The sequence below is a fragment of the Antechinus flavipes genome, chromosome 4 (genome assembly GCF_016432865.1).
Source record: "Antechinus flavipes isolate AdamAnt ecotype Samford, QLD, Australia chromosome 4, AdamAnt_v2, whole genome shotgun sequence".
NCBI lineage: Eukaryota > Metazoa > Chordata > Mammalia > Dasyuromorphia > Dasyuridae > Antechinus > Antechinus flavipes.
Window position 1 is genome coordinate 399,399,628 of NC_067401.1, and position 13,955 is coordinate 399,413,582.

Consider the following 13,955-nt stretch of genomic DNA (forward strand, 5'->3'; position numbering starts at 1 on the left):
AAAGAAGAATCAGACACAACTGAAAAAATGATTGAATAACAGATAGAGCTTTAAGGTTTGCACAGTGTTTTACATAGACTATTTCACTTGAACTTCACAATCATCCTGTGAAGTGGTGTTATTATTATACCCATTTTGCAGGCAGAAAAATTAAGGCTAAGAAAAGTTAAATAATCTCCCATAGATCACACAGATAGTCAACATTTCAGGCAGAATTCTCCTTTCTCATTCTAGATTCAGTGTATGATTTACTATTCTAGTCTGCCTTGTCTACCTTATTTGGATATTATAAGGTTGAAATAAAGTCATCTAAATGAAGTGATTAGTAAATTTTATTTTCATGGGTTACCATGGCCCAACAATCCATCACACCAAATGAGCAACTATTGGGGTTGATAGTCTCTCTTTTCTAGGTTCAGCAACAGAAAGCAAGAATATAGTGTGCTTTTGGGATTGAACTCCTGGTCTTTGCAGCATGGCAGATTCTACCAGAAATTGTGTTCCATTACCTTATTCTTTGAAAACTGACAGTCATGAAATAGGGATTGCCTCTATTTGGCAAGAAGTTATTGGAATGAGACTGAAGCATTATATATTTAAGATTTGGTTTTAAGGCTTTTGTATATAGCCTACTTATCTCTGGTCAACTAATATATTCCATACCACCCATATTTCTTTCTTATTACCCCAAAACAACTCTCATTTTCATTCAAGCATTCTCATCATCGTTCATTCAATGGGGTTTCTTGTCTTTTGATCCCTGATTTTGTCTTAGCAGCTTCCTTTACTCTCCATCCTCTTCCCTGACCTCAGGGACCATGAAAATATATGGCCAAAATGTCATCTTTGTTTCTCATTTCCTGCTTTGATTTTGTTTTTAGCTCTTTCACTCTTTTCTTCCCCTTCCAACACAAGCGTGTTCAAAGAGCATCCAAAAATATTAGATTGCTATTTGAGTCAGATGGAATTATAGACACACATTTAGAACGGGGGTGGGGAGTTTCTTCACACAGCCAGGGTTAAATCACAACAGGGATCATTTTCTTCATAGATACTTGACAACAGCAAGTTGCTAGAATCCTTTTTTGGGTCTCATTCTAAATTTAGAAAGGGATTTTGCAGTAAGTGGTACTATTTATGCTACTCTTCCAGGGAATTGTGCACATATACTCATGTGGATACTAAATATTCTTGATGACTAATTTCATGATTAACGCCAGAGAAAATAGTAGTGGTTGACACAACAAACTGGGATTTTTTGCACTTTTTTTTTTTAACACTTAGAAGTTATCTGGAAAGCTATGGGAAAAGATAATTCAATTAATACCATTTTTTCTTATTAAAATATATGTACATATACATTTAGAATAAACATATGTATAAGACATATACTTTACTAGAGAAAGATTAGTGATTAATTTATATTGTATTACATATTATGATATAATATATATATGTATTTTTATTATAAAAGATGGAGATGATAAGTAACTTTCATAGCACAGATATAAAACACATTCTTGATTATAGATATATATGTATATGTATGTGTATATATGAATATATATGTGCTTAATTGTATTCTTTTGGGGTGAGGAGAAGAAAGGGAAAAAGAACAAAGTAAAAAATGCACAACAGAGAACAAAAGAAAACTTACAAAGAAGCAAAGATTTGAATTTTCTCTTATGTTTGGCTATGCACATGGCAATTTTTCTTCTTTTTCAATGTTGTATTTAAATTTTAAATAAATAAAATTTAAAAATACTTACATTTTGTTGCCATAAGTTTTTCAAAAGACTCAGCCCACTGGAACACTTCTTCTAGAGTAAGGCTTTGGAAAGAAACAAGGAAGTTGAATGCCTTAACTTGATGGAATATAGCTTCTAGGAGAGACAGCAATAATTTTATGATTTTCAGGTACTTCTGTTCTAACAATCTGTCATGATTCTAAAGTCTTCTGGCTTTGGAATCTGTGATTCTGAGGTCTCCTCCCTCCCCATCCTCAACCTTGAAGTACTATTGTTCTGGCAACCTGTCTGTCAACGATTATAAAAGTCTTCTGGCCTGGGAATATAATAATATTTCTTTCCTTAGGCTTTAGAGGAGATCTGAGGCTCTCTAATCTTAGAATACTATTGTTTTGACAATCTTGTCTGTCAATGATTCTATAGTCTTCTGGTTTTAGGATAGTTCTAGGTCTGCTGGTCAATGATAACCAAATTCTTGAGACTACTCCTCAGTTCTACTTCTGGGCCATAAAATAAGCATATGAACTAGAAAATGAAGAACTAGATATAGAAGTCTCCTTGCTTCTGGTCTTTGCTAAATACTTTTTGAATTAAGCTCTCTTCAATTGGCATTACAATTATAATAAACTTTGCCCCTTGGTTTGGATATGTGTTTAAGCCTGCAGATTCTTTTGAGACACTTTAAGACACAGGTCTATGAACCCCAACCTTTTGGGATCCTTTCCCAACCTCAACAAATTGGCTTTGTAAGGCTTTTGAAATAAAGACGAAATGGCTAAACCTTGGAAATGTGTATTAAATGAAACAACATAGAATTATGACTATCTCTTGTATAGAAGCTTATTCTTTAGTGACTTCTTTTACATTTTGGCTCTCTTTATATCATGAATATTATCTATTAAAAATCTAAAGTCAAGTAAATTGAATCACTACATCCTATTGTATTATAAGAATATGATGGAATATCTAGTGATTTTGATATAGTTAGCTAGTACTTATACAGTACTTTAAAATTTGAAAGCCTGTTTATAAAAATTATCCAATATGATCCTCAAAATAATCTTGTGAGATGGATGGGGAAGGAAATGTATATTTATATAATGCCTCCCAGTGCTTGGCAATCTTGGATTAATTTCAATTCCCATCAAATGACAAAAGAATTCATTTCATTAAAATAACAATAACAAGACTATCATTGTTTCTTTTATTATTAATGATAGTCTTTTTCTATCAATAATCATAATAACAATAACAAGTAACATTTATATATCAATTTAAGGTTTGCAAAACACTTAACAGATATCTAATTTTATCCTCATAATTATTATGGAAAATAGATGCAATTATCATCCCAATTTTACAGAGAAGGAAACTGAGAAAGAGAGAAGCTGTAACTTGTCTAGAGTAACACTGTTAGTCTTAATCAATACTCATCTGCACCACCTAGCTAATTCTCATTGTAAGGCATCCTTCCAAGATTTCCTGTCCCAAGATAATGTTACTGCCTCATTGTCAACAAAAAATGCCCTGAGTTCCTTTTCCATTTGTTTTATCAACAGCATTCATTTGTGAGACAATTAATTGGAATTAGCATCAGTGTTATTTCCAATTATTTTCTGCAGTTAGATGACCATGCTCCATGTTGGAAGGGATTTCCAAGATCTAGTCTCTGCAATCCCAAAGCCCAAATCCTATTTGTAACCACTTGTTCTCACAAAGGAAGTGGAGATATTTCTGGGAAATTGTTTCTTACAGTTTCCTCCTTCCTTTCACTCATACCAGTAATCATTAAAATTAGTTCTCCTTTGGGATGGCTAGTAGACTTGATGGATATTAGAGACAGAAAGCATGTTGAAGTTAATTTAATCTGATTCTTCTCAAAGGAGTCAGGTAGCATGGAAAAAAAAGACAGAACTCAGAGTCAAGAGAAATGGAACAGATTCCTGGCTTTTACATTTTATGGGGTTGCTTGATTAACAGGAAATCTCTCCCCCTCATCACCCACTTCCTCAAAAATAATCTGTTCCATGTATGATGGTAAAAGGTACCATTTAGAACATATTAGATGTGGAGTTAAGAAGTCATGAGTTCAAATTTTCCCTTGGTCACTAGCTGTGTAATTCTGGGAAAGTCATTTAGCCTTTATTTGCCTCAGTTTTCTCAACTGTAAAATGGGGATAATAATAGTAGCTAGAATTGTTGTGAGAATTAAATGAGGTTTCTATATTTGTAAACTATTTGCAAACTGTTATTATTATTAATAATAATGAGTAATTAAATAGGAGATGAAGTCATTCATTTAATAATTCTATAATTGAAAAAAAAGGAAACTAGAAATAATCAGATCCAAAGTTATCTTTGGAGTGTGTTTAAAATGAAATTAAGTTGTAAATGACCACACTCAGTTCTTTTCTATTTTGATTGGGGGTAGGGAATTGAGATTGTAACAAAGCATTGGATATGTGAAGGGATTTAAACAATGCCATCTACTGTGGAAAGCTTAAGAAATGTGTACACAAGGGATACTGAAGGCAAATTCTTTATAATTTTAATTAGACTCATGCCTCCATTCCCTTAATTGAGCAAAGAAAAAATAGAATCTACATTTATTTAGGGATATTCTACTTTACACAAAGCTTTGCTAGAACATTAGTTAAGGACATGTAATCTTAGAAATGGATGTACTATATAGGGTGTATATGATGTAGTCTTATTTTTTATTCATTGCAAATTATTCAAGAGTGTCACTTAATTAAATAATAATTAGCAGTTCTGTTCTTTGTAATATCTAGAAAAAATCTTTAGGGAATTTGCCTTCTGAAATGTTCTAGTATTATATGCCATTAGCATATCCATTTGTGTAATTAAATGTTTCTAAAATGAAAAAAAACATTCAAATAATTAATTTTCACAAACATTTTTCTTTTGATTTTTCTTCTACTGTGTACTTTGAAAGAAATGTCTTCTCAGCCAACCAAGCAAGAAAAATAAACAAAGAATCCATTATAATTCCTTTATGAGATTTTGACAATCTTTTTTGTGATGACTTTGGTCAGGATACATTGGGGAAATTGGCAGGTTTCTTACTTGTGCTCCAGAATTTTTATGTATTTATCTAAATAATTTATTTAAGGAAGGATTGTAAAGGCAGAATGAATAGGAAGAATATAAAGGTTTAGTTGTAGTTTTGACACCAATTATCTATGTGATGTTGAACAAGTTATTTGGTTTTTCTGAGTTTTATTTCCTTCATCTGTAAGCACTGGGGTTGGGTCAGATTTCTCCTAAAGTTTCCAGTAGTTTTAAAATCCCATGTATCCATGGAAAGCTTTAATTATGACTTTTTTTGAACATTTTGAGTTGCCTTGATTATTGAGAGGTTTGAAAATCTCGCCTAAGGTCAAACCGATTCTAGCAGGTCTTGAACAATTAGACTTTAACTCTAATAATGATTATAATAATTATGCACCTATATACTTATTTTAATGTTATTTACATATTTGTAAATTATTTGTAATGCTTGTATATTATTATAACTGTACAATTGACAATTTATCTATTTTCAAATCTGTTGCTGTAACCTTGCTTTTGAAATCAGGCATAGGCATGAAGAAAAATAGATTCCTAGACAGGAACAAGGTGTCCAGTGGAACACCCCTATCTTAGTTAATTTAGTTTGTAAGAATACCAGGAACAACCACCAGCAGTGGCTGATATTTGATACCTAGGAGGAAAATTTGTCAAAAGTAAACATTAAGGTATGATATGGAGATAAATATATCTGGACTCCTGAAAAGGTCAAATGTCTGTCTCTAAAAATTCAGATGGTCCCTGCCAGATTCAGATTATCTGTTTCCATCATTACTGAGGCTTAACAGAGTACTGCTGTTTAGGTTGGTTTCAAAAACATTTCCATGAAATGGTATCTGACTCATTTTTCTTTTCTTTTTAGAACCTGAAGTACAGTCCCCAAATAACTCTTTCCCTCTACTGGAGACAGGAAAGTGCAAGGACATTGTGGATTTTGTACTTATCTGTCCCATTCATACCTATCACTTAGACCAGATTTAATTTTATTCTGTTAATTTAAATCAAGTCGTTACTCTTGACTGCTCTGATGAGAGAGCAATGCTTATAAGACATGTCAGCTTCTGCAGAGAAGGTCTCAGGATTGGCTTGCCAGTCAAGACCAACCCTGGTCAAAGTGGTAGAGTTTGCTTAGAGTTTCTACCAGTTGCTCTGTAGTTTGACGCTGGTTGATGGAGACCCTTTAACTGTTGCCATAGTGTCCTATCTCAACTGTTCTTCCTAAGAAGTACTCCAAAAACTCTACTTTGGTTTTAGCACTCCCCCTGGACATATTCTCTAATCCAAATGTACCCTATAATAGTAGTAGTTATCATTTTAACAAATAAATCAATGAGTATTTATTAAGAATTAACTAGATGGCAAATAAACAAAGAAAAAAAGAAAAAATGAATTTATTATATGTCAAGACATCTTGCTAAGGGCTTGAAATACAAAAAGAGGGAGAAGACATACCCTGCCCTCAAGGAGCTTAATTTATATAGTCTTTAAAGATTTGCACATTTCTTTACATATTATATTTGATCCTCAAGGAAATCTTGGGAGAGTTAGGTGCTATTATTATTACTATTAATATTTTCTATTAAAGGCTGGTAGGTGGTATAGTGAATAGAGTGCTGGGCCTGGAATCAAAACAACTTGACTTCAAATTAGCCTTAGACATTTATTAGCTACATGACCATAAGCAAATTAATTGATTGCCTTGGTAACCAAAAATATAAAACGGGAATGATAACAGTACCTATATCTTGGATAATATGTGTAAAGGGATTAGCACAGTATCTAACACAGGATTACTTAATTAACGCTTTCTTTCCATTCTACTGCTTCCATATGTATTTTACTGTATCTATTCCTAATCTCTCTGTTATTAATCATATTCATGAAATAAGATACTTTTTTTAAAAAAGGTTTTTTTCCCCTGAAATCTCGGAAATATATGTCTACAACATTGCTTTGATTTACTAGTTTACTAATCCTGTCTGAAAAAAAGAAGGCATTATGGTGACACAAAAAAGACCATCACAAATGGTAATTAACAAAAATAATACTTTTGTTTATATTGCATTTTAAGATTTCCAAAATACTTGTAAATACTATCTCATTTTTTTCTCACAATGATTCTAGGAAGTAGGTGTTACTTTTATCCTCATTTTATAGCTGAATAAATTAAAACTAAGAGATTAAATTACTTGCTCAGGGTTACAATCATAACTAAAGTTTTAGGGTAGGATTTGAATTCTGGTGATGATGACTTCAAATTTGGCCATATAGCTTGGTATCTATTAAAGGTCATTGAATGTACTGAGGTGAGGGCACTTTGTACCCTCAGTGACTATGATAAATCATGAGTTTTGATTGATGAAGGAGTATTGAAAGAGCAATTATACTTTCAAGAGGAAAGGGGGAAGAAAACAGTTTTAGAGATGTTTCTGCATTCTATAATTGATCCTCACTAAAAATAATAATCACTGGCATTTACATAGTGCTTTATATTTATATTATCTAATTTGACTTTTACAACAAATGTAGATATGATGGGCATTCTCTCCATTTTATAGATGAGGAAACTGAGGCTGACAGTTTAAGTAACTAATCTGTGATCATGCAGCTGGCAAGTATCAATCAGTTTTATACTTTTAGATCACATGGCTTCAGGAATCCCCTTGGGACATAGACTGTAGGGAATATCAACAACCTCTAACTAAATTCTTTTCCTCTGCTCATAAATGTCTGAAAAGTCAATGATGATCTTTAAGGTTAGTTAATCTAATATGCTTATCTCTGTTGGTGGTTGAATAATGGGTTAGAGTTTCTTAAAAATAGTTCATCCCTTCCAGGGAAGGTCTCCTAGAGGCACAACATTTTGTCAAAACAATGAGTCTCTCAATGTGAGAATCACATTAATCTTAAAGAACAACAGGCTGGCTTGGGAAGGGAGATATTAAGAGATTTTCAATGTCCCTCCTTAGATTATGCAAGTAGATAGATAGATTTTTTTTTTCTTTTGCTGAGGCATTTGGGGTTGAGTGACTTGCCCAGGGTCACACAGCAGAAAGTGTTAAGTGTTTGAGACCAGATTTGAACTCAGGTCCTCCTGACTTCAGGGCTGGTGCTCTATCTATTGTATCACCTAGCTACCTCAATTCTTTTTCCCCCCCAATCTCTATGAATGCAGGACTACCTCAGAATTAGATAGAACAGAAGGACTTAGGAAAATAAAGCTTAGTTATTTTAAAATTTAAAAGATCACCATTTATTGACTGAAATTAAAAAAAAAATCTGTGGATATTAAGGAACAATTTACACTCCTAAACAATCCTCTCTCCTTTCTCTCTTATCTGTTTTTTTAAACAATAAAAACAAGTAATGATAAAAACACTGTCCTGTCATTTGAGAACATTCTGTTATAAAGCTGAATCTGAGCAGATAAACTCCATGTTACCAGAATCTTACAGTGTTTTTTTTTTAAATATGACTTGTAATTAATTTCTTTTTATTTCTTCTTTTGCTTGAAAAACCTGTTTGTAATCAAAATATTAGATGCATAAACAAATATGTCAACTATTTTAAATATTTTTATAATGATAATAGAATTTGTCCCACTTACTTTGAAGAGATCCCATTGGATCTTTTTCTTCCTCTTTTACAGATCCAGCAAACTCTTGTGCTCATTTTTCTGAAGAAATAAAAGAATAATTTAACTCAAATTTTTGTGTGGTTAAACATTTTGAATTATTTTTGAAAATACAGAAGTTATAAAGACTTCTTACTAAAAAAGATCATTTACTGAAGAGCAATTAAAGGAAGAGATTTTTAAGAGCCTACATCCAAGAAATATTTCTAGAAATATAGAATTTAGGAATTGAAAGGGACTATAAAAAGATAGTGATTTTAATCTGCCATAAGGGAAGGAATCATTTAGTACAAAATCACTTACAGATTAGTGGAACATCCTTTGACTCCTTTTAGATTTCCTTTTAGACTTCCATTGACTGACAGTTCACTAATTTACAAGGCAGCCAGTTCTATTTTTATATAGCCTTTAGCTTTTATATTAAAATCCTCTTTTTCCCCTTTTAACCTTTTTCTCCAAGTCTAATACTTAAACTCTTATCTTTCATTCATAAGATAGTCCTTCACATATGTGAATAGAGTTATTATGGCACTCATTATTTTCTTTTGGCTAAACATCCCTAGTTCCTTTAGTCATTCTGTTAATGACATATTTTTCAAACTCTTTCCTGTACTGGTTATCCTCTTCTGGATAAGCTTCATTTTGTCTTAAATGTGGCTGAACACAAATCCTGGCACAATATAAAGCAGGACTTTTAGATACAATGACCTACAAATTATATTTAGAATTAATCCAGTAAAAATGGAAATTTCCTTTTTAGGAAACTCAAATGTGTATTAATGAATGTTTATTATGAAATATTAATTTTAATTAGTAGGACATACTTATTGATGAACTATATTTTGAGTTTCAAGTTTATTTAGAAAGTAATTTTACTTAATTAAATTAAAAATTTAATTAGAATTTACTTCTAATCCTTTAGAAAGAGGATTTTATTCTTAGGAATATATTTTGAATTCTTCCAATTTCACCTTAGTCTGTTTCAGATTTTTTAAAAATCAGATTTTCAGTGATGTTGTCATTAGTTCTGTGAATTTATATGTCTATATGTACACATATGTATGTTGAGTAGCCAATGAAATACATTCTTGGCAGAATATAGAACTGGAAGACATGATTGATGAGCTACTTCTGTGAAAAGAAAACAGGTCATGTGCCACAAGAATGGAGAAGATTTTTTTAAAAAAGGAAAGAGAACAGAATAAAATTATAGACCATTGAGCTTGATTTTGATTCTTGGGAAAATTTTAGAATGGATCATTAAAGAGATGTGTGCTGAGCAATCTGAACTAAGAAAGGGACACAAATGTTACAAAGAGCCAGCATCACCTCATCAACCAGAAGTCATATCATACTAATTTCTCTCCCCCCACACACAACATTACAAAGTTAATTAATAAGAGGAATGTTGTGGATATAGCTTACATGAATTTGAGTAAAGTGTTGTTTTTGTTGTTTTTAAATATGGCATCATTATACTACTCTTAACATAAGATAGATATAGATGAGAAGATAATATAATCAGAGGGATTCCTGAATAATAGGATGAATAGATTCATGGATTCATTCTTAGTGGTTCAATGGCAATGTGACAGAAAGGTCTTTGGTAGAATACCCCCAGGGATTTGTGCTCCATACTGTACAGTTTGACATTATTTATAAATGGCTAAAGATAAAGAGAAAATTAAAGATTGAACTATGGTTGAATATGCTAGTCAGTAACTGACAAATAAAATCCAAATGAATCTTGGTAGGCTAGAGCATTGGGCTGAATCTTATATGATGAAATTCAATAGGAATAAGTGTAAAATCTTGTACTGAGGCACACAGATTCAACTTCACATAAGATAATGGAGGCAATATTCATTGTTCTTTACAAGATCTGGGAATTACAGCATACTAAAAGCTCAAAGTGAGTTAACAGTGTGATACAGCAGCAAAAAGCAAACAGCCAAATGCCAACTTGGGCTGCATTTAGGAAGACATAGCTTCCAGGAAAAGGGAAGAAAACCAATCTGGAGTACTGTGTATACTTCTGAGTGTCATATGTTAAGGATATCGACAAATTATAGAATGTTCTGTAGAGGGAAATAAGGATGGTGACTTCAAATCATATGAGAATCCAATGAAAGATTAGTTTGAAGAACAGAAGATGTAATAATTGTAATTGAGTTTTTGAAGAGATGCCATTGAAGAGGATTTAATCTTATTCTCTTTGACCTTAGAGGATCAAATGAAGACCACCCAGTGAAAAATCACAAAGAGCTAAATTTAGGCTTGATTTTAGGAAAAGAAAAAACAAATATCTTTCTGACAATTGCAGCTATTCCAAAATGGAACAAGCAACCTAAAATGGTGATTAGAAGTCTTTAGGTAGAAACTAGAAGACCATTTGTTGGTTATGCTATAACAGTGAATCTTCTTTTGTATAACTTGGACAAATCTTTCCAAACTTTCAAATTCTGTGATTCTAGGAAATACTAGGGATATGGAGGCATAAGATAAGAGTCCTTGTTGTTAAGGAACTATTAGAGGAGGAGGAAATTATATAATAAAATAGATCATAATACAAAATTGCTTGTAAGTGCTACATGGAAGGTACAGATAAATGCTAAAATATTGGAGATTGAGTGATCATCTTAAATTTAACTGATTACTGAAGACTTCAGGGAGGAAGTGAGACAATTTTTTTCCTGCTTTTCCACAGGGCTATATTAATTGTATGGTGCTTTACAGGAATCAGATTCATGGATGAGGCTAGTAATTGACTAAAATTTGGTTGGTCCCTATCTTTAGAGACTGATCAATTCCGAAGCACTCCCAGTCCTGCAAAGAGGGGGGGAAATAGAGCTTCCTTAAAGGGAGCTTATTTTCATACAAAAATATAAGACATATGGTCCTTTGAAAGAGGCAGGGAAAAATAAGTCATGTGGAAAGATGAAAAAGAGCCAACTGCCAAATGTAGTAAGATCAAACTTTCATAAACATGCAGTTGTGTTGAGAGGTTGTTTGCTGTATCTTCCCTCTGAGGAATTGCCAGAAAGCTGTGAGATCACTTAGTGTAGCTATAGTGCAGGTAGGCTAATTTTAGGGAAAACAAATGATTAATTATACCTCCCTCTTTAGAAAAGAAATGGATGTCTACAGGTATAGAATATTATCTATTCTTGTCAGTCAGATATGATGATTCTGTCAGGGCAAGTGGTTCAAAGATTCCATTTTAGAATCATAAACTTATGATTTACTAATTTACTAATCTCTTAGAAAATAAGAAAATACATTTAAAAATTCACAATCAGTTTTTGAATTTCTATTATATTTAGGTTATTATGGTAGATCCTGAGGAGGTATTAGGAAATTAATAAAACATAGTTAATACTTTTACAGAATATATAATGTAGTTGAGCAAATAAAGCATTTAAACAAATAATTTTAATACATGGTTAAAAAAGACACATTGCAAGTTTTTTAATTACCATTATTCATCAATTCTACATAAATACATATTAGGTTGAAACAGCATTATAGGAATAAGAATTAAGTCATTATGTACATGTAATAAGCATAAGATGCTGATGCAGCAATGAACTAATTCTTCTGTGTCTCAAATGGGAGCTTATATTATCTCTGATCCTCTGGTTTGCCTCTTAAGAGATGTAATAAATAATACAATACAATGCAAATAATACAATACAAAAAATACAAAAAAACCCAATACAGTGGAGATTTATAATATGTTGAGCAGCTTTAAGAATATAGCTGTCAGAATGAATAAGATTGAGATGGAGCCATCTGTAGGACTTTATCCCTCAGCAGTTCTGGCACTGGATCCACACATAACCCAAAATCAGAATAAAGACAAAATTAATTATCTTTAGTCAAATGGATTATTCTCTCAAATTTATCATGAGATCCCTCATATCTCTCTTACTGTATTATTATTATTAGAGTTTGAGGAAAGGTAAAAGTAGAAAGCAGTCTTGAGCAACCATTCCTTCCGTGAGGACTTAGCAACATGGGAGGAAGTGAAGAGAAATGACAGATGTGACAAAAAGGAAGACAATGATCCAGGATCAGCAAAAGGGAAGGAAGTAGGAACTAGTAAACTTAGAAATATTGAATAGGAAGGAAGTTAAATCAGTTAGTCAGTAACACAAGAATCATTTATTAAGTGTTTACTGTGTGGCCAGGCACTACACTCATAGATGGGAATACAAAGGCACAAAACAAACAGATAAAAACTATTTTTGCCCTTAAGAACTGTACATTTCAATGAAGAAGACAACATATAATAGCTTTTTTGTCTATAATAAGATGAATTACTGAATCACAGAATTTTAGTGTTTGATGAGGCATCTCTATTAAGATATTCTCAATAAGGGGCCATCAGTTATTGTTTGAAGACTTTCAGTAAGACAGGATCCAGAACTTCCCAAAATAGTCCATGCCTCTTGTATTTACTTTGAATTGTTAGGAAAATTTTCCTAACTTTTCTGAATTAATTTCTTTGCAGTTTCTATAAGAAATTGGCATGTGTGGGCTCGCACCTACATATCCTTAAAATATGAGACGAGTTGGCAAACCTTGTGTTCATAGAGATGCTTAAACGGGGATGGCAAATCAAAGACCCTTAGATACTTGGTTAACTTAACCAAGGCATCCTTAAATTTAATTTAATATAGATTAGGAACAGGATTATTTAGGGCATTGTCAAAATCAGGATTTATACTTCTGATCATTAGTCTGATCTATTTTGTCCTATAGAAATCACAGTGATTGGATTATATCCCAAATATGAATTACAACTTAGAAAGTTGGGGCAGGTCATTCATATAGAAAATTCATTTGGAAAAATTCTTTCATAGTTTTACTATCTTCTTTTATCTTTGTGTATGAGTGGTTGTAGTTCCCTAGTTCAAAGCTTCTTAAAATGTTAGTTTAGACCTCATATGGAGTCTTATAACTGAATAAGGGGGGTAGCAAAATTAAAAAGAAGTATTTGATTTGTATACATATTTTATATAACTATATTCTTAGTGTTGTATAAATATTTTTTGGACAAAAAGAGGTCATTATTAGAAAGAATTGAAGAAACTCTGTCCTACTATGTCTTTTTGTGAGTTTCAGAGCCAAGTGTGTTAAATCTGTATATGAAACAGGTGTAAGAAAGGATCTTTCTGTCTTTCTGTCTGATCCGAGAATGGCTTAATAGATTACAATTTGATATATTCTATTCTGTGAATGGAAGCAACCAACCTATCAAGTGAAAATGGTTCTCAACTTTGCTAATTAGCACATGTTTGCAAGTGTCTAGGTTGAAGTAGAAAGGTAGTCTGTGGCAATTGTGGTAAGTTCTTGTTAGTTCATAATAAGTCAGGGAAAAGATAATTCTGCTTTTATTCAATGAATCTGACATTTGGTAAATACCAAGTACATATAAAATATTGTTCTTAACACTGAGGACAGAAATACAGGAATGTAAG

General features: G+C 32.2%; 1 protein-coding gene and 1 long non-coding RNA gene across 3 annotated transcripts in view; one reads left to right on the top strand and one right to left on the bottom strand.

Annotated features, from left to right (window-relative positions):
- Window positions 1-13,955, bottom strand: part of RGS13 (regulator of G protein signaling 13) — a 46,835-nt gene that overhangs the window by 13,085 nt on the left and 19,795 nt on the right. Inside the window, exons 2-3 of the mRNA XM_051998755.1 lie at window positions 8,446-8,514; window positions 1,770-1,831 (exon numbers count right to left, since the gene is read on the bottom strand). Coding sequence (XP_051854715.1) covers window positions 1,770-1,831; window positions 8,446-8,514 — 131 coding nt within the window. The remainder of the gene's footprint in view (window positions 1-1,769; window positions 1,832-8,445; window positions 8,515-13,955) is intronic.
- The window catches only part of LOC127562781 (uncharacterized), a 121,527-nt gene that overhangs the window by 12,044 nt on the left and 95,528 nt on the right, over window positions 1-13,955 (top strand). The window lies entirely within an intron of this gene.